General features: G+C 37.1%; 1 protein-coding gene across 1 annotated transcript; it reads left to right on the top strand.

Moving 5' to 3' along the window:
- Positions 1-3,025: 3,025 nt before the first annotated feature.
- Positions 3,026-23,828, top strand: LOC108429566 (von Willebrand factor A domain-containing protein 7-like). Its single transcript, XM_017701400.2, has 16 exons — positions 3,026-3,040; positions 3,139-3,347; positions 3,444-3,716; positions 4,926-5,019; positions 7,839-7,961; positions 10,451-10,637; positions 12,574-12,743; positions 15,295-15,407; positions 16,216-16,332; positions 16,740-16,958; positions 18,429-18,558; positions 19,638-19,790; positions 20,122-20,214; positions 20,297-20,565; positions 22,797-23,093; positions 23,394-23,828. Exons 2-16 carry the CDS (start codon positions 3,144-3,146, stop codon positions 23,826-23,828), a joined length of 2,877 nt encoding a protein of 958 aa, XP_017556889.1. The 5' UTR covers positions 3,026-3,040; positions 3,139-3,143.
- Positions 23,829-24,748: the final 920 nt, after the last annotated feature.

Here is a 24,748-nt window from a genome sequence, read left to right as displayed (position 1 = left end):
ATTCCAAAACATTTGCTTTTCTTTTTTTTTTTTAGATAATTTGAAAATGCCAGCAGCTGTTTATGTGTCAAAACGGCATGATGGATAGAGTAATAGAAAAAAATAAGAACTACTTCAAATAAAGTATAGAATTTACAGTAAAATCACTGTATATAAAATGATTATATATGCTCAAACCATGTTTATCATTAAAAACAACAACATAACCAAAAACCTTATAATACTTTAAACTCTTCTAAACTCCTGTTCAAGTGCCTTCAAGAGTGCTTTTATTTCTACGTCAGTACAGTCTGTTTGAACAGAAATTACTGGAACTGGATGTCCAGTAGCCTTTTGTTCTATAAATAATAGGCATCACACACCTATTTACTTAGAAACCCAAAATGGCAAAGCCAAATCCCTACTCAAATGTACTTACCCTGAATGTTCATATACAAACACAATAGTGTATGTCCCTATTCAAATAGCATTCCATAACAGTATCAATGTGTTACTTTGGGTAACCTGGTGTGACCAAGAAGAGCTCGCTCTTTTTTACAAGGGAGAAAGTCAGATGAACAAAAACATCGTATTGCCTATCATGCACACTTAAAAGAGCACAAAGAGACACATGTAATAAACTACTTTCCCAGGGAATTTACCTTTGAAAAGCAAATGGTTTTAATATTTATTAGTGTTAAATCCTCACACATCTTTCTCTATAACTGGCACTGGTGGATCTGAATATTCAATACTGTTTGTTTTGTTTGGTGACTGAGCTCACATTTATTCTCATGTCTGCCACTACATGGTTTCTTCATACAAGCTTGCATAAAGTTATATAAGGTTATACAGTTCCACCATACCCAGATAGCAATAGGTGATTTTTACAAAGTTAATGTGATGTTGGACAAACATGGAATTAACATACAATTTGTAGTTATCTTGCTGGTTGCATTGGTGACTGCACTGGAAAACTGACCATATTAAACACTGATTTAGCAGCACTTGCTGATGGTTGAATCATTTTTGATCTAGATGATTTATTAACAATGAATCAGATATCAACATTGGGCCTTATTTACCAATATCTTTCTATGCGTTTTTCTGAAATTCATTCTTGAGAAAGGTCCTATGAAAAAGTCTTTCCTTTCAATATCAAAAACAAACTAAATAACAATTCAACCAATGTTTAATTTTCAGTGATGACTGATTTTAGTCAATTTTAATGTAATTCATAAACCTCACAAATACATATTTTTTTTACTTTACATGGTACACCTGAAACAACAGGTTTATACATAATCTGTCTAATAAAATATACAATTATACAGTGACTTTATAATTATTATAGTGCAATTTTCTACTGAAGATTTTGTTATACTGTTCTTCTGTTCTACTGAAGATTTTGTGTTTGCCAAAATGTTGGTATCCTAACATATTTGGATGGATGGACATGGCCTGCAGGTGTGAAATCCAAGGGGACACATTTTTCACCTCAAGAAAAAAAATACATGCACACATTTTTTTACAGTCCCCTAAGTTTTAGATAAATAAAGGTAAGTGTGAGGTAGTAGATCATTATTTTGGGTAACATTATGGTAATTTCTAAAACAGTTCAAATTACTCTGGAAAGCCAAACAGGTTCTAGATATTAGATAAATAAGTGTAGGGTGCAATCTTCAAAGTGCTGTGTTATTATTTTTGGTAAAATGTTGCTAAGTACCAAGACAAGTATAACAAAATGAAACTGAAATGACTAATAGGTTCTAGATATTAACTGAGTAAGTGTTGGGTACAGTTGGTCTTCTAAGTAAGCTATGTAATTATTTTGAGTAAAACAATAAAGTTCCAAATTAGTTTAACAAAATTACCCTGAAATGACTGACATGTTCTAGACTTTAACTGAGTAAGTATAGGGTACAATCTTCAAAGTGCTGTGTCATTATTTTGGGTAGAATGATGATTAAATATATGAAGTATTAAGACAGTGCAAATAATTAAACTGAAATGACTAACATGCTCTAGATATCAACTGTGCAGGTTACAATTTTCAGATGTCTGTTTAATAATTTTGAGTAAAAGGATGATGTTCCAAAGAAGTATAACTAAATTACACTGAAATGAGTAATAGGTTCTAGATATTTAATGACTAAATGCAGGGTACCATCTTCAAAGTGCTGTGTCATTATTTTGGGTAGAATGATGATAAGTATTAAGACAGTTCAACTCAATCATACTGAAATGACTAACAGCTTCTTAATAATTAATAATCTTAATAACTAACTTAATAATTGTAGGGTTCAGTCTTCAACGCGCTATTTATTTACCTTAATTAAAATGATGATATGTACCAAGCCAATACAACTAAATTAAACAAAAATTGCAAACAGCTTCTAGTTATTAACACAGTAATTATAGGGTAAAATCTTCCAAGCACTGTTTAACAACTTTGGGTAAAATAATGATTCGTAAAATTACACTAAAATGACTAATATATTTTAGATATTATGCAGACAATGAAACTTTTTACTGAAATGTCACACATTTAAGCAGGAAAGTTAAATGGTAGTTATATGGAATACAATGACAGCACTAAGAAAGAAGTGTATGAGGTACATACATTTTTTCATGATAAATTGGTACATACTATGTAAGACTTTTCATATTTTGTTCATGCAGAATCTTTAAACATCAAAAAATGACCCTGTACTTTTTACCCAAAGTAATTACACAGTGCTTTACAGTTTGTACCACATTCTTAGCCAGTTAATATCTAGAATATGTAGGGAAATTCAGTGTAGATTATTTAGAGAGCCACGGAAACTTACCATTATGTTACTCAAAATAATGACCTAACACTTGTTAAAGAAAGTGTTATTTATTTTTAAAATGGCCAGACCATTCAAGAGGTCTACTTACTTCTTTCCTCAAACAACTAAATGTCTCAGGGGGCCGGTTTTCATTGTCTTGTCTGCCACTCCTTGACCTCGTTTATATAAGCTTGCACAAGGTTAAACAGGGAAGTCCACAGCAGTGATCTGAAGACTAAAGCTTCAAGGTATGATTTTCTCATTAGCAGGCAAAGTCTGGCATTCTAGTACTTTAAGTAATTCAAGTATTATCTATTCCACCGATGTAATGTTTCTCTCCTCACAGATTGGATGATGGTGACCATGGGGCTGCTGGTCAGAACATCTATCAGCTTCTTGCTGATGGTCTTCCTCATCCAAAGTTGGACTTTGGCCTTTAAATTTTTCACATTTAGGTCCGTGACCCATGAAGCCATAACACGTGTTGCAATTTTAGAGACAACATTTGATCTCTGTAAGTCACAAGCTCTCCGTGAGGGACGGAATTTTGAGACGGTGAGAAAGAAGATATGAAACTTTCCATGTTATTATTTCATGAAATTATAAAGTATAATTCAATATAATTTGCCTAAATGACTTGATTTATTACAGCCAAACTTGCTGACAGAAGAGTCACTGGCAGCAGCTTGCTCCTCAGCTGCTTCAGCCAAAGCTTTCAAAAGGAGCATTGAGAAAATCAATGGAAGAAATGCCTGGGTGGATGTACGCCATGTCTCAGATCCTAAATACCACTTTGATGATGAGAGCTTTTTGCGTGGACGGGAGCTGATCACCTCTGGAGTGAGAATTGTCAAGGCTAGTGTCAAGCAGCAGAGCTATGAAGCTGCCAGAGCGAAGCTCGGTGAAGTCCTTCACACTTTACAGGTATGGCAACTGAGATCAAATCTGTTACTCTCTACTGCCCAATGTTGCCTAAAGGCAACAAGCCTATTTTCCTCACCCATTTTCCTCACTTCACAATGACATTAGACCTATTTAATAAAGATGAAAGGCTTAATAATGAAGGGAACAATTTGAAATAAACCACCAAAGGTTTGTATTTGATCATTTTTAAAGCTGTTTTTGGACTGGAGCAGCTTGTGAATGATGCATTTTACTGTACCAAACAATTTTCCTTTAAATCTGTCAAAACATTATTTATGATTCACATTTATCAGAGTGTGAAATGTATTTTTTAATATTCAGTATTGTATAAATAATTATGAGAAATTGATGAAATATGTTTGTTGCCTTTAAGCAACATTGTGTGACAGTAAAATGGATTTAGTCAGTAGCAAGTGACTGTCATTTATGCAGCTAAATTGCAGTAACTATCAAGTTTTTCACTTTGAATAATTTTTATATAGAATGATTTTGTGTTTTTTTTTGATTGTGGAAATTTAACTCTAAAGTCATTAAAGGATGTAAAGTATTTAATGTATTAAATTTCAGAGCCTAGAGGCACTTTCCATTGAATTATGTAATGTAGCCCACAGCCAATATGTTTTCATAAGTACCTTTAGTTTTGTTCAGAAAATGAACAGCAATTTAAATTATTTCCCATCAAAATTGTATTTTTTCAGGACATAGTATGTAACTGAACTATTTCTTTTTCTGTTATTCTCTGACTTTTTGTGTTGATAATTTTTAAAGATCAACAAATTGTGTAGATACTCAGTTTCAATATCAATATTGATATTATATAACCTATATAACCCTCAATATAATTTCTTTCCATTATTGCACAATGTTGCCTCAAGGCAATGTTCCCTAACAGGCCCCGAACATGTATTATTTTTTAAAAATCATTATTAATTGTAGTTAACATACCCATTTTATGCAAGAAAAGTGAACATATTGAAAACTACTCTCTACTAATGTGTGTAAAAAGTGTTAAGGATAAATTCCCCTTTCAATCCCAGGTGTATTCCATTTCAAGGCTTATAATTCAGTAACTACTTGAAAAACAATTCAAACTATTTGAATTATTCTGATGAGGAGAAGGATCCAGGGCATTTAAGGGGTGAAATGATATTTTTGCATCTTAACGGTTTCACACATTATTTCTCACATTGCTACATGTCTGTCACGAAGGATTTCTACAGTCATAGTAACTGGATAGAACTGGGAAACAGAAGACCCTTTTCCAACCTGATCAAACCAAGCAGCCCAATTGACAACATTGCTGGTAAAACACAAGTCTGTTGCTGTGGTGCGGGTATATGGGTGTGTTTATGCAGGGCTTTTCTTTTGTTACACTCCGCTGGATCTAGATTTCAATTGTGTGTGCTATTGTTTTTAATTAGAGTCAAACCAAACAGTATACAGGATGTGGGGAGACTGGGAATTTCTGGTTGAATGAGACTGTCAGTCAGTGTCAGTCTGTTGAATTGTGTATTTTATAGACATGCCAAAAACTACAGGATGTGCAGTTCCTCCAATGAGATCACAACTATTATCATTTGAAAGGCCCATCACAGCATCTTTTTTTGATTTCTATCAAAAACAAAGATTTCACCACTATATTAGACAATTCAGTTTCATTTCATTTTCAATTAATTTTTTATGGTCATTTCCCACTTTGCTGTATGGGCAGGACCCTCAACATATGGCTAATTATGACCACCTTGATTGAGAGCCTTTGTCAAACATAACAGTGTAGTTTATTTTCAAGTACGGCACAAACTAAATACTGAATGAGCCTTCAGACAACAATACAGAACATGAACCTAAACATGCACTGCACTAATTTGACTCAACATTAATAGTGTTTCTTTTTGATGATCTATAAAGGCTTAATATGCCACTGTACTAAACTTCTGTTGCTGGACAGCAGCACAGTTTGACTGCGTTCGTAATTTTCGGAAATTCCGTAAATCAGCAACGTCATATGTTTATAAATTTCACAGCAAGTGAAGTACATCATTTCTATTTGCCGCTGTTGTCGGAAGAAAACCTCTCTCCAAAATGATAACTTTACAGGAGAAGGAAAAATTATGCTTTATAATGTAAGTCAATGGAACCAGACTTTTTCCCATTTTCTCATTTTGTTTTATTTCATTAATCATGAAATTTACAAACAATGTTAAGGGTAACAGGCATTTTCCAATTACGTCAAAAACTTTATGTACTATATTTTTATGTCAAAAAATTAATAATAATAATAATACATTTACCTTATGAGCTAAATACAATCATTGATTGACTAAATTATTGAAATATCGTTCTCCGTTTGCTGTGCATTCAGGTTTCAGTATCAGACACTGAATGTAGCTTGAAATTGACAAACACATGAAGCATGTTGATTGTAATTGATTTTAAGCTGTGTACATACTTCACCATACACTTCACTGAGCTGCATAAAAGAGCACTTAAAAACAGAAAATACACTTTGTAATACTATCTAATACCTGGATAAAAATAGGATTTAAAAAGTATATTCAATTACCGTTTCAGGTATAACGCAGTTTTGATTAATATAAACAAAGATGTTTTAAATTCGCAATGCTTGCTAAGTTTAGTTGCTCAGTAAAATAATGATAATAGAAGACAGTCAGGATAAAGCAATATTATAAATGAATACTTACAGATAAATCTTTCTTTAAGTCAATCAATGGAAATACTTAAATGCAAAACCCGTGTCTGTTTCTTCCTAGTACTTTGTAAATATATGTTTCAACTGGTAAACTTCACCAGTTTTTTAAAATTTTTGCATAATTAAATGGTTAACAGGTCATCGAAGTCATTCAGAGTAGATTGGTGTGAAATACTTCATTCTAAATTTCCAAGTCAGAATTGTTCACAGTAGTTATGATAGGAACCAGACATTTGAGGAGTTGAATGCCTCTAAAAGCTGCCTCACAGAAAGTTATAACATGAAAGGGCTATGAATTCTCAACTTGATGTCTGAAACATAGTTTTATGATAGTTTGGAGATAAAGTTTTGGTCTCAAATGTATTCTAATTAATTCACTGTAATCAGTTCATGGTGGAGGGATACATTACTTACCATGACGTGCCCCCAAAAATGCCATTTTGAAACCCCTCAGCCCCGACTCCCACCAAAGATTCTAGCATCTATAAAACCCAGAAGTCATTACATCTCTCTACTTTTCAGGGCACAACATGTTGGCAGGAAACATTTGAATTTTCAGCATTTGGCAGACTTAAAATTTGATCATTTTACAGAGGTAGGCTAGGAATTGGGAATATAGTATATGGGAGTATATTGCATAGGGCAGTCTTCCCAATCCTGGTACTGGGGGACCCCCTGCCCTGTACATTGTAGTGTATGCCCTGCTCCCAACACACCTGATCCAACTAGTCTGCCAATTTACAAGCCCTTCCTGAGTTGACGTGGGTGTGTTTTGGCAGGAAACCACAAAAAATGTGCAGGGCACATGGAGTTCTCCAGGAGCGGGCTTGGAAACCATTGGCCTAGGGTGATTTCCCAGGCATGGAGTCAAACATCAGCTTTCAGCATGGAGGACAGGGACAGCATGCACTACACTATATCACCAATTAAACTAAAACAAAAATGGGCTTGGTCTTTAAATGGAAGATTCTTTAATAAATGAGAATAAATCAAAGCAAATTAGATGAGTTTAAAAGGGTTCCAAGTAAGAAGAAAAATGCTTAAAACAACTTATTCCTGTCAGTCTGTATCTGCCTTAGTCTGTGTATCTGTGTTGTCCACCCACTTTTAAACTGTCTGCATGCTTTCCATCTATTAATCTTCACAGCTGAGGAAAGAAGAGAGGGTGTTCATCTTAGCGTAATGAGTCAATGTGGCACACTACGTGTCGTTATTTCCCAACTACGAACAAGTTTTCCAGACTTAAATGAAGCCCTTAGACTATATTCCACACTATTAGAAATAGGATAAACTACATGCAATAACTAAGAATATCAGCCCAAGACATTAAACATTATGTAGGTTTGTGTAGGGAGGTTTCACCATAGGCCATGTGGTACACTGAAAGTGAAAGCAATCTCTTTATAAAACAGATTCAGCAACCTGCAGTAGTTGTACTGGAAACAACTGCACAGGAAACATTTTGGATGAGATCTACAAAAAGCATCAACTGACCTCAGGATACTTCAACATGTTTAACTCCAGCAAACCAGCAGGTACTGCATGCAATACTTTCCCATACATTCATAAAGTTATAATTGTAAATTTAAATAATAAAACAATGCTTCTCACATTTTAAGATTTAAGAATTTTAGAAAATTTAAGGAAAAATGTAAGATTTTTTTCTATATGCTCCTTAAAATTAAAATCACAGTTAAGCTTAATTATATAAAAGATGGTTCTTCAAAAGTTCTTTAGTAAAGGAAATGGCTCTGTTTAGAACCATAAGTAAATAGTTGCTGAAATAGTTTTTTTCCATAGTGAATTGGTTCTTTGGATTTATGGAAAATGTGTTATATATGGTTCTATATAGCACCAAAAAGGGTTCTTCTTTTGTTATGATGCCAAGTTTGAAACAATAGAAGAACCATATTTTACTATATAGAACCAATTTTAAAAAGGTTCTATATAGAATCACATACAGCACATTTTTGATTATTCTGAAGAACCAACTGGCCATGCAAAGAAACATGAATTTTGCACCCGCAGTGCGATGTACTAAACCTGAAAGAAATTTTGAGAATACCATAGAGGGGCAGGAACCATTTTCAGTCTTTATCCATGTGTTTTTTTATACTAAAAATCATCATTTTGTATATAAACCTCAGTTCCAAAAATGGTGGGACAGATTGTGAAATTTAAATAAACACAGAAAGCAGTGATTTGTAAATCCACTTTGACTGGTATTAAACTTAAAACAGTCTAAAACCATGATATGCAATGTTTTACCTTATGAACATTTTTTCTACAAAAATATCCACTTTGTGGAATTGTGAAATGAATGCGGACAACACAGAAAAAAGTTAGTTAAGGGTGTTTTCACATCTGAAAGGCCACAACAAGGTTCATGTTTTGGTTCCAGGATTTACATTTGTTTTGATTAATTTCGATTTCACACTGCGATTTAGTTTGATCACTAAAGAGCCTTGCATGACACACTTGTTGTTAATTCAGCAGGTAGCATCTTCCATTTGATTGGTCCAAATTGTTGACATTTGACTTTTTGAACAAACCAAATAACAATTAAATAGTTCATCCTCTCCCCATGTGCTAGCATGGCCCAATTTACTTCTTTTTAATTTTTTTTTCTAATATTATTTAATGGGTGACAATAGCCTGCCTCAGCTTCCTGTAATTGATCCAAAAGTCTGAACCATGCAAAAAAAGCATTTTCACACAAACAAACTGAATCATGGTTCTGTGTGACCCAGACCGAGACCACCTCTTTTGGTTGAGCCTTTTGGTCATTTGGTCAGGTCTATTTTGGTTTGGACCAAACTAAAAAGTCTATAGGTCCATACCAAACAAGGGAGGTGTGAAAGCACCCTAAAACTAGGACATTATGAAATGTTCAAACAAGACATTTTAAATAATTCATACAATCATGCTTGTGTATGAAAGGAGCATCAGGCCTAGTCCTTTTATGACTGAATAATCTAGCAGTTCAAGAACAACATTCCTCGGTAGTTGATTGCAAGGATTTTAGTATTTCACCATCTGTGCTGTATAATATCATCCAAAAGATTAATGTCTAAAGTCTAGGGAAACTAAACTGAATGCCCATGATCTTCAATCTGTCACACAGCTCTGTATTACCACCAATTTTCTGTGATGGACACCACATGAGCTCAGGGATACTTTGATAATCATTGGCAATACAAACCATTAAGTGTTAAGATTATGCACAGCAGAAGCCAAATGTCAACAATGCCATCTCTGGGGTCAGAACATCTAAAATGGACTGATGCATAGTGGAAGCATGTATTATGGTATGACAAACTTTCAGATTGTTTATGAAAATAATGGATGTCAAAGAAGGGAGCTAAAGAAGAAAAAAAAACATTCAGATTGTTACCAGCATAAAGTTCAAAAGAGATCTGTCATGGTATAGGTGTGTATTAGTGTCCATGGTATAGATAACTTGCTTTTCAGGAAATTGTGCTTTTGGATCTATTGATGTCTTCAGTCCCCAATTATTTATTAAGTGTTGCTAAAAGGAAAGGTGATGTAACACACTGGTAAACATGCCCCTGTCCCATTTTTTTGGACTGTGTTACAGGCATCATATTTGGAATGAGCATTAATTTACCAAAAAAAAAAGAAACAAAAAAAAAAACCAACAAAAAAAATCAATTGAGTTCAAATGAATAACATTAAATATACTTTTTGTACTATTTTCAGTTGAATACAGGTCAAACAAAAATGACCAATCGCAAATCTTTTTTAGGAATTGAGGGTTGTATAGCTTCTGTAATGTCTCATCCCAACAACAGTGCTCACTCGCTGATGAAACACTTGCAAAACACTCACCAACTATGTGTGAAATCTTGTGTTGCACACACAAATAAGTACACTTTGTGTGAGATCTTAGTAAACCAGGGGCTTGGTGACAATCATGTCCACCAATATTAACAATTTTTAACAATTCAAAAACATGTTGCATGTGTTTTTCCATGTTTGTAATACGTTTTAATTTTATTTCTAGGAAAGTGCAGCCATGGAGGATCTTTCGATTTGACAAGTCTCAGAGAGCCAAAAGGCGGCATAAGTAAGGATACTGTAGACTCAGAGCATGGCTTTCTACATACAAAGGCAGTGGAGGTAGCCATTGCTGCTACCAGAGAGCTACTGGAGGACATCAGCGCAGCAGTGGGAGATTCTGAGTTTCTTAGGTAACAGAGAAGTCATTCAGTGTATGGTTAAAAAGTGTTTAGCAGATACAGTTGTTGGTTTATCAGACACAAGCATGCATTGTTCATTCCAAGCGGTATATCATAGACATCATATTTACATCATACCAGCTTGATTAAATCAGGCAGACTAGGATTTCTAGCATCTATTAGTGTTCAGCTGAGCATTGGAGTGAAAACAATGACCTTGCGTGACAGGTGACACTAGGAATGGCTGTTCTAGTTTCGGTTCTGGGCTTTCACATGCAAACTTTTCAAGGACCTACTAGCAGTGAATCATGATCCAAGGGTGAAAATAGCCTGGGGAACAGAGGTCAGTTGAGAACGGCAAGAATCATGCAAGGAAATAGACAGGCCACAGTCAGGCAAGTCACATCTAAATTCAGTATGGTTGTGCAGCTATGACAATTGAATCTGCCAGTGTGGTCATAGGAGCACCTAACCAGCCTGTTGAGGAATGTAAAAGAGTTGCCCCAGTCAAAAAAAAATCTAGTTTGCTTTTGCATCATGTTGATGGAATGATTGAAATTTAGCTGAAGTCTTTATAGGAAAATCTGTCGACTCAATGGCCATTTTGGCAAGTCTGAGTTATTTCCCATCATACAAGAACAGAATTCTATGTTGTTGAATGGGAAGAGACCTATAAACCCAAAACTGAAAAAGAAGAAAAAAAGAAGGAGGATAATATAGAATCAGACAGTGAATGCAGAGTATACAGATTTTTCAGACACTATCTGAACACCTTTTGATTTTTTCCATTTATTATTGAACCAGTGAATTGGAAGTCACATAGCATCAGCAAACAGTTCAGTGGCCTGCACAGTCTCCTAGTCTGAACTCTACTGAGCATAATGGCACATAATGGCAAACATAACAAGAAAGGGCAAGACAAGGCAAAATCCCCCAAAAAACAGGCAAAGAGTCAAAACCAAAATAGCAAACAAACCAGGCAATGGTACCAAAATGGGAAGTCCAAAAACGGTTGAGAGAATAAACAGGCAGGAAGTCATACACAATGAAAATCAGAACAGGAAAGACCACTCATTAAGCCTCACTGGAAAAACAATACATCACAATGAACTGAACTAAAGCCAGGGCTTATTTCTATCCTAACCTGTCAGATGACAATAACACACAGCTGTGAAAGATCAGTACTCAGGTGATCTAGATCACTGATAGGATGAAGGTGTTGTGTCCTTGGTCAAGGGATCTTGCAAAGAATCTTGGGGAATGGAGTCCACAACGGATTCTGGGAATTGTAGTTCTGGTCCATATGCGGACTGGTTGCAGGCGTGACTCTATTATTGCACAGTGCATCCAACATATTGTAGAGTTTGGGTGAATTCATGCTGTTTTGAAGGCCAAAGGAGGCACAATACAATATTAGATACCTAATTAACTGGCAACTAAGTGTACTTGCTAATCACTGCATGCTGTTGTTGGTAAAGAAATAAACTGTGTAGTTTTAACCACTGGACAAAATAGCAAACTATTTGGGTCATTTTTCTTGGTCTGTCAATCACAATAGCTTTGTGCTGGTATTATGAAGGAGTTCTCCCTGATAAGAGAATTATACACCTTAACACTTGAAACACATAAAGCATCGTCACTGTTCACAAAAAAAGTGTTTACAAAATAGCAACTTTGCAGGAGAAAATAATGACTTTGAATGTAAGTTAATGTAAAGAGGTTTTATTCTAAGTGATTTTGGAGCATTTCTACTGGTCCCTTCATCTTGAAATATTCAAACAACAAAGGACACCTGCTGTTCAAATGCAGAAACATAAAAATTGACAAAAATGAAGACATGTGTTTTTTGTTTGATATGATCATGTAGTAAAATTTCCACTCTTTAGACTTCAGCACCTCTAAATTTCATTCTGAATTATCAGCCTGTTTTCTGTTGCTCGTCACTCAGACTGATGGGACTGACCCAGACTTCAGTGCTGTGTTTCGTCATTGACACGACGGGCAGCATGTCTGATGACATTGCTGAGGTCAGGAGAGTTACTTCATCCATCATCGACCGTAAGGCAGGCAAAAAAAATCAACCCTCAGAATACATCCTGGTACCTTTTAATGACCCAGGTGAGATACGTCTTCCTCAAATAGCACCTGTGTGAAGTCTACATTGCATGCTGTGTAGCTAGAATAGGTAGCCTTTACTTTTACTGTCTTGTCTATTGTGAAATTAAATCTAAATTATGGAAATTTCCAACTGTCTAATTTGAGTGCTGTTGATGATTGAATGCTCGTTAAAGATGTAATATGTTACTCGCTTCATACATCGATTGGCCACTTCATTAAAATCACCTCCTTGTTTCAACACACATTTTATCACCTCCACGTACCTTTTAGGAGCACTTCATAGTTCTACAGTTACAGACTGTTGTCCATCTGTTTCTCTGCATACTTAGCTTGTTAGCCCCCTTGCACCTTTTTCTTCAACGGGCAGAGACCACCACACAGGACCACCACAGAGCACGTATTATTGGGGTGGTGGATCATTCTCAGCATTGCAGCATTTGTGGTGTGTTAGTGTGTGTTGTCCTGATACGAGTGGATTAGACAAAGCAGTGCTCATTATCACCTCAGTATCACTGCTGGACTGAGAATTGTCAAAAATATCCAGCTAAAAGGGTGCCATGGGCAGCTTCCTGTGACCACTGATGTAGGATGAGAGGATGACTAACATCTACAGGGTGGACCAAAAAGGTAGATGTGTCTAATGGAGTGGACAGTTAGTGAACACAGTCTTTAAAAACTCCAGCAGCACTGCTGTGCCTGATCCACTCGTATAAGTGCAACATACAATAACACGCCACTACCACATCAGAGTTACTGCAGTGCTAAGAATGAATCATCACCCAAACAATACCTGCTCTGTGGTGGTCAGACACATTTTATCAGACACATTTATATATCTGAAGTTTCAAGTTGTGACACGCTGGCTGAACTGAAGACTTGGTTAAGCAAATGGCATATAGAAATGCTTGCTCAGCAGTGATTGGAGGGCCAGAAAAATGAGGTGGGCCTTGAGAGTGGTCTGTCAAAGAAATGGGTGCAGGAATTATGAATGAATTATAAATGTTAACACATATTAAAATTTGAATCACATACATTTAACGTCATTCTTGTGTTAAATTATTAGCCATTAAGAGACAAAGAGACACATGCTCCATTCCTGCATGACAACATAACACTACAGTAATAATTCAGCAGCAGTAGGCAGATCCAGCACTGGTGTAGCACAAACTCCAAAGTACTGTCTAACTGTTTGGGTAAACTGATGGTAAGTAGCAAGACACAAATAGCTCATAAATTTTGGCATAAATAGATGGAAACATACACTACGTTTCAATATGTTACATGTTTAAGCATACCCTTCTGAAGAATTCAGAGAGTACGTGAATTTTTAAAAATGTGAGACAGCGATTGGTAAATTCTGATTGAGCTTATACATTTTAAACCTTGTTTAAAACTAGGAATAGCTCAGAAACCTTTTTTGGAAATTCTATTTGATGCCCTTCAACACCTTCCAAAAAGTTGGGACAGAAGCATGTTTACCACTTTGTTATATAAAGGCTCAGGACTGCAGGGACACACTAACAATGCAAAAGATTAGAGGGTGAATGTGAGAGTATTTGTAGGTGAGCTGATGTGAGATGATTAAGAATAGGGGTGTGAGCATAGCCATTTGTGTTCAGGAGATGATGACTTCTGAGGGCAGTTGGGAGCTGCACATGACAACTGCAGTCACACCAGTCTAGCACCTGCACTCTGTATTTGCAGCTGTTGTTATTTTGTAATAAGCAAAGCCTCGTTAAAAAACAGTCCTATATGGATTTACAAGTCACTGCTTTCTGTTTTTATTTGCATTTCACATGCTGTTCCAACTTTTTTGGAGGTTCGTAATTCAGAAACACCTTCAAGTATTGCGTTGTTATATAGCAGATCAAAATACAAAGACACTTTTCTGAACTAAATAGTTACAACCCAGTAAAACCACAGATAAAAGTCATCATCTTCTACTACAACCCAGTTTCATTTGTAGGTAATAACAGGTACATACTATATAAGACTCTTTGTACTTTGTGTACAACGTTCTATGTTTCTATGTAGCTACCTGCTACTTTTTGTCTAAAGTCATTACACAACACTGTGGAGTATTGTAACACCTGTTGGGCATTTTAGGGTCATCTTGTTAGATAGTGAAACTCACCAAAATGTTTCCCGAAATAATAACTTAGTACAAAGTTCAGAATCAGTTCAGAATTAGCACCACACACTTAGGGCCCTGTTGCTTGGGTTTCCTAGTGATACGATCATCTTAACAGGTAGAGAGAGTGCTCAGTGTGATGTTCTCTCTCTACTATTTAAGCATCTTGGTATTCAGATGCTTTAGTGAAATACAGCCCTGGTTAATACCTTGAACACAGAGATTCTAAAAGAAAGCATTAGCTCTATTATGCTCTATGTGATTTTTTAAGCTTGCTCAGCTAAATATTACATGCATATTTTTCATGTGAAAACTCATGGAATCACCAGCAATTAACTTAGTTTTGGACTTGAAATGATTAAGAAAAAGAAATAGCCTGCATTTTTATGCATTTTTTCCATCTCCTGTTTTATTCCTCAGATTTTGGCCCACTGACAAGAACAACTGACCCTCATGTGTTTAAAAGCAAAATCAATGCACTTACAGCCGCGGGTGGAGGAGACAGACCTGAAATGTGCCTCTCTGGCCTCCAGGCATGATTCAGTGATTCTCTACACTGGTGTTGTTTTAATTATAGATTTTATCACTCGTACTGACAAATATCTTACAATACAGTAAGACAGCACTTTATACTTTAGAAATTCTCCAAAAACCGGTATTAATATCATCTTTCTTGAAGTTTCAAGTGGAAAAATTTCATTCCCTATGTATCATGTGGTTAATGTGAATGTCATAGCATGTGAAATGTGTGAGATGAATATGTTGATCTCTAAAAGGCATTTGTCAACTTATTAATCGTTTATGACTTTAGTTATGGGCTCTTGCATTAATGAAAAACAGTTTTGGTCATTTCAATTAAGAGGTTCTCCCAGCTTTGTGTTTCCTCTCTTGGATCTGACACAAACCAGTCTCTTTAGTTGTGTCCCACTGACTCCCAGTGAGAGACCTAGCTAGCATTTTGAGGGTCATTCCTAAAAGTACCCCTTCATTTTAATGCAAGCCTTGTAACACTTACCACTTTTATTACGTAAGTTGACTCCTCTAAACCAATATCTCATAGATTTCATTTATGTTGCAATATCAACACCACTGTCAATCACAGAGTGGTCTGAAATACCCACAGAGGAGAATTTGACTTTAGATTTTAAGCTTTTAGCACTTGAATCATTTGGATTTTTTTAAGTGGATAATGATCACCACGTTTCATATCTTTGTCATTATTATTTATTTATTTATTTATAATTTTTTTTATGCTGACAACCCCTTTAAGCTGCCCATCCCAAAAATACTAAAAATAAATAAATATATTTATGTTTGAATTCTTCCTGCACGGCATCCCAGCTGGCCCTCACTGGCTCACCACCACAGACTGAGATTTTTGTTTTCACGGATGCTGATGCGAAAGACACATGGTTGAAGAGCACTGTGCTGGCTTTGATTGAGAGAACAAAATCTGTAGTGAGTATATAAGAATCTCAATATATTTATGCAGTCATATGCAAAAGTTTGAACACCCCTGGTCAAATTGCATTTTGTTGTTTTCTTAAATGAAAGCAAGTTACAGGGAACAAATTGGGTTCTCATATTATTCAGCAAATTTTAGTGCACTATTTGCGTTTACTTGCTAAATTTAAAATATTGGAAAAATAAAACCTAACATATTATTTATCTTTTCTAATATGTGTTTTTTGCATACTTTGCATCACATGAAACAATGTGATACACGTGGATCCATTTTCATGTTGAAAAACGTGATTAATTGTAATGTGACTTTTCTGACCGACCCTAGACTTGTCTTTGTGATAACTCGTCCGATAAAGAAGGGCAAAGCATTTACTAAACTTTCTTCCTCTCCTGACGTGGAGGTGACCTTCATGCTGACTAATGCTCTGAGCGCTCGTCGCCGGCGGAGCAATGATGGCCAACGAGATGGTCAACAGCAGTTTTCCAGCCGACTCTCCAATCCATTGAATGAGGTCTACCAGGATCTGGCTCAGGCCTCTGGGGGTCAGGCCATTGAGGTCACTAAAGCAACACTGCCGCAGGCCACCAGCATCATAGTGGACACCTCCAGCTCTTCTCTGGTAAATTAACAAGTACCAGAAAGTAGTGGATAGCTTAACGCTAATAACGTAATAGCGGATTAAAGTCGGGCTGCAACAAATATTTGATAATCTTTGATAAATTTGATTGGTGTCTGTGTGGGTTTCCTCTGGGTTCTCTGGTTTCCTCCCAAAGTCCAAAGACATGCAGTCTAGGTGTGAGTGTGTGAGTGACTGTCTTTGTCTGTCTGTCTGCCCTGCGATGGCCTGGCGACCTGGGATAGGCTCCAGCACCCCCCGCAACCCTGAGGGAGAAGTGGCTTAGAAAATGGATGGAATTTCAAAACCTATTACTTTTCTGAAACCATACAATTCTGCATTGCAGTGTTGGTCAGTTAGATGAGAAATGAAGCTAATGCAAGGTTTGGTAATGCAAAGCTAACTATGAAGCTAAATGCAAGCTTGTCATGAGTAGCAAGCAGTCACACACTGTGACATCAATGTGCTTTTTGGAGCAAGATGTAGTCACTGATACAGCCGTAAGATAAAGTCACTTTATTTGTTATTAACAGCACATCATTGTCTGGTAAATGCTGAGCCAAGACAAGTCTGTTTTTTGCTGCAGTACTGTTTGACAGTGGCCTACACAGCGAGTCTTGGCTATGTGGAATGACCACCCAGATGGCAAATGAATGATGGCTTGCACTTAACTTTAATCCAGCCCATATACCACCATGGAATGATGGCAATGATTTGTCTGAATCCCAGTGATGGAATGTTAACTTAGTATATAATGTTCACACACACACATTTTCTAAGGTGCTTTTCTTTCTGATTTGCGGGAGAGCTGAAGCCTATCCTAGCGGCCATTGAGCAGAAGGCCCAAAACACCCTGGGCATCTTGCCAGTCCACTGCAGGGTATATAATGTTCAATAAATAATTTTTTAAGTCAGTCATGAATCATTTTAAACCAAATTTGAAATAAATTGCAAATTTGACTATTAAGTAGTGTTCCTATTAATGCAGCATAGTGAATTGTACTGCCCTTTTTTGAGGTAAAAAAATTACCTAGGCCAACATACTACCGTGTCTCTGTCAGATGTGGCACAGACATCTGGGCCAAATAAGCACATTATACATGGGACCACGTCACAAGTATGGTTCACATGTATTTTACCAGTGGCGACAGTGGGCCAGCAATGCCATATCTCTTGCTTCTCTTCAAATAAAAAGTGCTGTTGAATGCAGACCTCCAACAGCATCTCCCAGCTAGTAATGCAAGGTCATTCAATTCTTCGATTCTAATGTGTCTCAGAGATGGGGTCAACTTTTGACCAATGCCTGCCTCTTTTATTATCCATATAATGGATAATTCTTATTTTAATGTTAGAAAAGGATCAGAAGCTAGTGCAAAAATATTCAGGGCTAGAGCCCAGAACATTTATAGCTCAGACCTAGTCATGCCTCTGTTCAGTATGACCACTGAATGATCCGCATTTCTGTTTCCTCAGGTCACTGTTTTCCAGGCTGTAAGAAACCCAGCAAAAGCAGAAACCTTCTCGTTCTTTGTGGACACTTTGCAAAACCTGACTATTTACATCACGGGCAACTCTCCATATTACATCATTACTAGTCCTTCAGGTGCTTGGATTGAACAACTTCTAGACACTCTAACATATGACATTTGGACACTCATAACCTTTCAGCTCACAATATTTTCCCTTTTAATTCTTTCCTTCAATCCCTCACTACTTATACACCACTGATCAAGTTGAATTACCTGCCTTGAGATTTGAATTCCACTTTCAAAGTATAATGCATTCTGGGCATTCATTTTATTATACACTACATTGCCAAAAGTATACACTTGAATGCAGTGGTGTAAAGCGCCACCACTGGACTCTAGAGCAGTGGAGATGTGTTCTCTGGAGTGACGAATCACTCTTCTCCATCTGGCGATCCAATGGACAAGTCTGAGTTTGACGGATGCCAGAAGAACGGTGAATTGTCTGACTGCATTGTGCCAAGTGTAAAGTTTGGTGGAGGGGGAATTATGGCATGGGGTTGTTTTTTAGGAGTTGGGCTTGGCCTTAGTTCCAGTGGAAAGAACTTTTAATGCTTCAGCAAACCAAGAAATTTTGGTCAATTTCATGCTCCCAACTTTTTGGGAACAGTTTGGGGACGGCACCGTCCTGTTCCAGCTGGACTGCACACCTGTGTACAAAGCAAGGTCCATAAAGACATGGATGAGTGAGTTTGGTGGGGAAGAGTTGAAGTGAGTTTGGTGGCCTGCACATAGTCCTGACTTCAACCCAATAGAACACCTTTGGGATAAATGAGAGTAGAGAGCGCAAGCCAGGCCTTCTCGTCCAAGATCAGTATTTGACCTCGCAAATGCACTTCTGGAAGAATGGTCAATAATTCCCATAAACACACTCCTAAACCTTGTGGAAAGCCTTCCCAGAATAGTGGAAGCTGTTATAGCTGCAAAGGGTGGGCCGACATCATATTAAAACCTATGGATTAAGAATGGGATATCACTCAAGTTCATATGCGTGTGAAGGCAGATGAGTGAATACTTTTGGAAATGTATTGTAACTTAATGTTCAATGCTACACAACTTCCTCTGTCGTTTCACAATCATCTACGGTTCCATTCATCATTCTATGCACAGTACTTCTTATGATAAGTTTTCGTAACCATGCTAACATTTAACCTAGGAGTCTCACAGACCAGTGTCGAACCAAGTGGGGCTTTGGGGCTGATTGAGACGGTTGGTAACTTCTACACGGTGCATTTAACTATCTCTGACCAGGCAGGACTGTGGCTCATCAGCATTAACTCAACACAGCCCTACACCGTCAAAGTACTTGGTAAAACTACTAGACTTCATGTATCTTTCTTGCTCAGATGTGCACAGACAAATTGCTTTTGTTGGAAGAAAACCTTGTATCTCCATTATTCACGTTTTTCAGTTTTGGACTAAAAGTACTGACCCAAAATTTCAGTTTCCACTGACTTACATTAACAGTCAAGTAGGTTTTTTCCTTCTCCTGTAAAGTTACCATTTTGGAGATACAAGGTTTTGTTCCGACAACAATGAAATGAGCAATATGGAGTCTACTGCATTTGCATTTTCTTCATTTTGACAGCTGATGTCAAATGCTGCTGGTCTCACACCATTTGTTATTACTCATTGTCCAGGTCAAAGTGCAGTTGACTTTCTGTTCGACTTCGTAGAACTTTCAAATGGGCCTCATCCGAGCTACACTGTGTTGAACAGCAGGCCTGCAGCTAGTAAGTGAACCATAACTGATAATGAGTTTACTGTTATTAAATAGCTTCCCATGTATTCATTCATCTTTTGTCCTCCTTTCAGATAGCAATGTCACTCTGTTGGTCTCCATGGTGGGTGGGGATAGTGTGAGGCCTACAGAGGTAGCTCTAGTTGAAGCATCAAGTTCCAAGTCCTATAATGGGACTCTGAAAGAGGTTGCTCTTGGCCTGTTCATGGCATCCATCAACAGTGTCCCAGCAGGAGAGTTTGTTGTCCGGGTAGCTGGAAAGAACATTTTCTCTAAAGCTTCAAATGGCCTCTTTCAGAGACAGTCCTCAACTCAACTCCAAGCATCCAATGTAACAGTCACTGTGAGTTTTACTGAACTTTAGTCTAACATAGTTCTGTATAATATGCAGAGATGTAAACAGTCAAAACGTATGTGTCAAAAACTTACACAATTAAAAAAATACTATATCTAAGGATACTTTATGCACTGATCAGCCATAACATTAAAATTAATTGTCCATTTTATCAGCTTCACTTGCCAAATAGGTGCACTTTGTAGTTCTACAATTACAGACTATAGTCCATCTGTTTCTCTGCATACTTTGTTAGCCCCCTGGGGCAGTCATGGGCTGGAGGTTAGGGAACCAGCCTCATGACCGGAAGGTCACTGGTTTGATCCCCAGAGCCGACAGCACATGACTGAGGTATCCTTGAGCAAGACACCTAAATCCCAACTGCTCCCTGGGTGCCATGGATTGGGCTGCCAACCGCTCCAGGCAAGTGTGCTCACTGCCTCCTAGTGTGTGTGTGTGCTCACCAGAGTGTATGTGGTGTTTAACTTCACTGATGGGTTAAATGCGGAGGTGAAATTTCCCTGTTGTGGGATTAATAAGGGTCACTTATTCTTAATCTTTTGCCCCGTTCGTCAATGGTTAGGACCCCCACAGGATCACCACAGAGCAGGTACTATTAGGGTGGTAGATCATTCTCAGCACTGCAGTGACACTGATGTGGTGGTGGTGTGTTAGTGTATGTTGTGCTGGTATGAGTGGATCAGACAATGCAGTGCTGTTGGAGTACTTAAGCACTGTATCCACTCACTGTCCACTCTGTTAGACATGACTACTTTATTGGCCCACCTTGTAGATGCAAAGTCAGAGATAGTAGCTCAGCTCTTGCTGGACAGTTTGCGTAGGTCATTCTCTAGTCCATCTTCAGAGGTCAGAGGGTGCCACCTGCAGGACTGCATAGCTGGATATTTTTGGTTGGTGCACTGGACTATTCTCAGTCCAGCAAAGACACTGAGATGTTTAAATACTCCAAGAGTTCTGCTGTATGATCCACTCATACCAGCGCAACACACTTATCACTGCAGCGCTGAGGGTGAACTGCCACCCAAATAATACTTGTGGAGGTCCTAGTCATTGGAGAACAGGGTAAATGGGGACTATCAATGTTTGCAGAGCAGACAGACTAAAATCTGTAGCTGCAGAACTACAAAGTACTCCTACATGGTGAGTGAAGCTGATAAAATGAAAATGATCAGTGTAAAATGAGGTAGTTTAAAAAAAATAAATAAAATATATATATATATATATATATATATATATATATATATATATATAATATATAAAATACACTATAAAATACACTTCAGAGTAAGTAAAAATGTGCAGAACAAACTAAAATAAAGTAAAAAAAAAGTTCTTGCACAAAGACAGCTTAGCATAGTTGTGGGCAGTTTCATTTTACATTCATGTAAATTTGGGTAGATGTTATCATTTAGAAAACTTAAAATAAGTGATTTAAACAAATGAAAATCCTTGGCCGAAGCTAAGCCCAAACTTTAGGTCACACTTGGCCAAAAGCTGAACCTGGAAAAATCTGACAAAAATATAAATAGTTTATATAAAACAAACTTAATGGAGTTATGGCATAACTGAAGTTTAAGGAAAGACCACACCTAAACTCCTCCTTCCCAATTCCAGCTTCGTATAAATACCAATCCTTCACTCCTCATACTTGTGATGAAATTTCGCACCCCTCCTCCTCTCCTTCTCCTCCACCTTGTCCATGCCTGCACTTGATCTGAATATCTTTAGTACTGAACTCTCACTTACCAAGGTCTGCATTCACAAACTCACATTATTACATTATGAAAGCCAGTAGTTCTCAGACTGGTCCTCAAGGACCTCTAGATAATCCAGATATTTGGTCCAACTTTAACAAGTAAGGATAGAGCAAAAATGTTTTCTCTTGGAAATGTAGTTAAGGAGAAGCACAGAGTGGATTCTGTCGGTACCACAAAAGTATTGAATTCTGATACCCATTACTAGTCCTGAGTACTCACAATATGTCATTACTTTCTATTCACATTGCTTAATGTTAACTTTCCATGAAAATGAATTGCTCTACCAATGAATCACCAGTTGAAATACTCATTGAGATTAAACTGACCATTCACATTCAGCAGATTAGGCCTTGCTGAAATTACGTATCATATGGGCTTTTTTTAAGGCATCCATTTTGAAACATAGCAACAATAACTTAAAAATAATTTGTCCAACTAACTTGTCATGGTATTTACCCTCAGACACAGGCTGATGGAACGATGGTACCAGGAAAAAACTTCACTCTGACCTTCACAGTGGCAACCACTGGCTCTGGAGGAGTCTTTAATATCAGAGTCAGTAATGACCGCAGTTTCACAATGACCAATGTTCCCTCATCTCTGACTCTTGCGCGTGGAGGCAGTGCAAATGGTACAGTAACTCTGGCTGCTCCTAGAAACACAACCTCAGGAAGTGACGTCACTTTGACTATCGAAGCTGAAGCTCCTGGAGGAGCTGATTCCAACTATGCCGTGCTGCGACTTTCTGTTGTTGCTCTGGTAACTGCTTGCATTAGATTTAATATTTCAGTGTGCCATCAAGAGAGGGTCATTTATGCTGAAAAAGAAACTGCTTATATATATATATATATTTAACATTAATTAAATCAACACAACGAGCTGCTGTTTTTCATTTTACTTGCTTTTGGCAATAATTGTGTTGATGTAAAATGTTTTTACCCATTTGGAACCAAATAGAAGGCTTGTTGTTGTGTACATGATTACAGGCCAATTTATTATGCACCTCCATATTGTTGCTCAACTGATAAGCTCATCATGGTGTCTTTCTACTTCTTTAAGGTAACAGACATTACCCCTCCAGTGTGTAAGGTAGTTAGCGTCAATGCTAACTGCTTGGGCAACTGTATGCTCTCCTCTTGGGACCTCTCTGCTAACATGACCGACGGAAATGGATCAGGCATCCAAAGTGTGACCATACGGCAAGGAAATGGCTCCCTCAGCACCAGCATCGTGCCAGACAGAGGTGTGAACGTCACTCAGGCGTTCTACAGTGCATCTTGCTGTTTCCCAAAGGTGGAACTGATGGTGGTGGATGCAGTGGGAAATGTTGGCACCTGCTTCATGTCACTGAATGTCACAGTTTCACAAAGCACAAATGCTACATCTACCATCACCACCACCAATACTAACAGTGCAGAATGCTGTCTGTTTCTGCCAGTTTTCTTTTGGCTAACTGTAGGAACGTCCTTGTTTTATCAGTACATGCAGCTGTAAGTAAAGCCTAGATTTCAGGGAGAGTTCATACCATTAGCACAGGTTTATGTATGCAATAATAATGCTTTTATGCAGTGAGTAATGGAAATATTTAAAGGTCACTTATACATATAAATGAAATGCAGGTTAATTTACACACTTTCACAAGGTACTGGATATTCATGTGTTAAAATTATACCATTATTATTACCACAGTGTAACTACAAACTCTTCTTATTTCAACCAAATCAGATTTACAAGGGAATTCACGGGAAAAGGGATTATTATCTTTCTTCTAATCTTTCATCAATTTATTGATATTATTATATGTTATTTAACAAATCAATATATAACTAGAAGTGGTAACACATTGCATAATATAATCTTTCTTTCTAATCCTTCTCTTTTGTAATACATATACTGTATATATTCATGGTCATCTTTGAGCTGATTCTTCTGTTTTAGTATATGGCACATAATAAATATTCATGCATATACTTATAGAAAGTCTACATAATTTGTCTACATTGTCCACATTATGGTTTATATATGTGTTTCAATTGTACATGGTAAAAATTACTTTTCTGTATCTGGGGTATTTGGTAACAAACCAAAATCCCAGAAAATCTCATGGACAAAATTGTTAAATGTCTTTATAGTTATGATACTGAATAAATAGATAAATGTTGAACTTGCAAAAAAGTTTTATACTTGTGTAAGTAGTTAGGTTCCGCAAGCAGTTATTGTTTTAAATAGCACCAAAATTATGTAACATGCCCTGCAATTAACCTGTCCAGGTCCATGTTTCCTGCCTTTTGCCCAATGACATTTATTTTACATTTATGGCATTTAGCTGATGCTCTTATCCAGAGCGATTTACAATTTGATTGTTTTACACAGGTAGGCAAAGGTAGTGTTAGGAGTCTTGCCCAAAGACTCTT

The sequence above is a fragment of the Pygocentrus nattereri genome, chromosome 5 (assembly GCF_015220715.1).
Source record: "Pygocentrus nattereri isolate fPygNat1 chromosome 5, fPygNat1.pri, whole genome shotgun sequence".
Taxonomy (NCBI): domain Eukaryota; kingdom Metazoa; phylum Chordata; class Actinopteri; order Characiformes; family Serrasalmidae; genus Pygocentrus; species Pygocentrus nattereri.
This window is presented reverse-complemented; position numbering and strand designations above follow the sequence as displayed.

Bases quoted from the DNA above. Each gene is read 5' to 3' on its own strand.
- LOC108429566 (XM_017701400.2), top strand. From the start codon at position 3,144: ATGATGGTGACCATGGGGCTGCTGGTCAGAACATCTATCAGCTTCTTG. The intron at 16,959-18,428 runs GTAAATTAACAA...CTGTTTCCTCAG, and splicing joins ACACCTCCAGCTCTTCTCTG to GTCACTGTTTTCCAGGCTGT. The intron at 23,094-23,393 runs GTAACTGCTTGC...TACTTCTTTAAG, and splicing joins GACTTTCTGTTGTTGCTCTG to GTAACAGACATTACCCCTCC.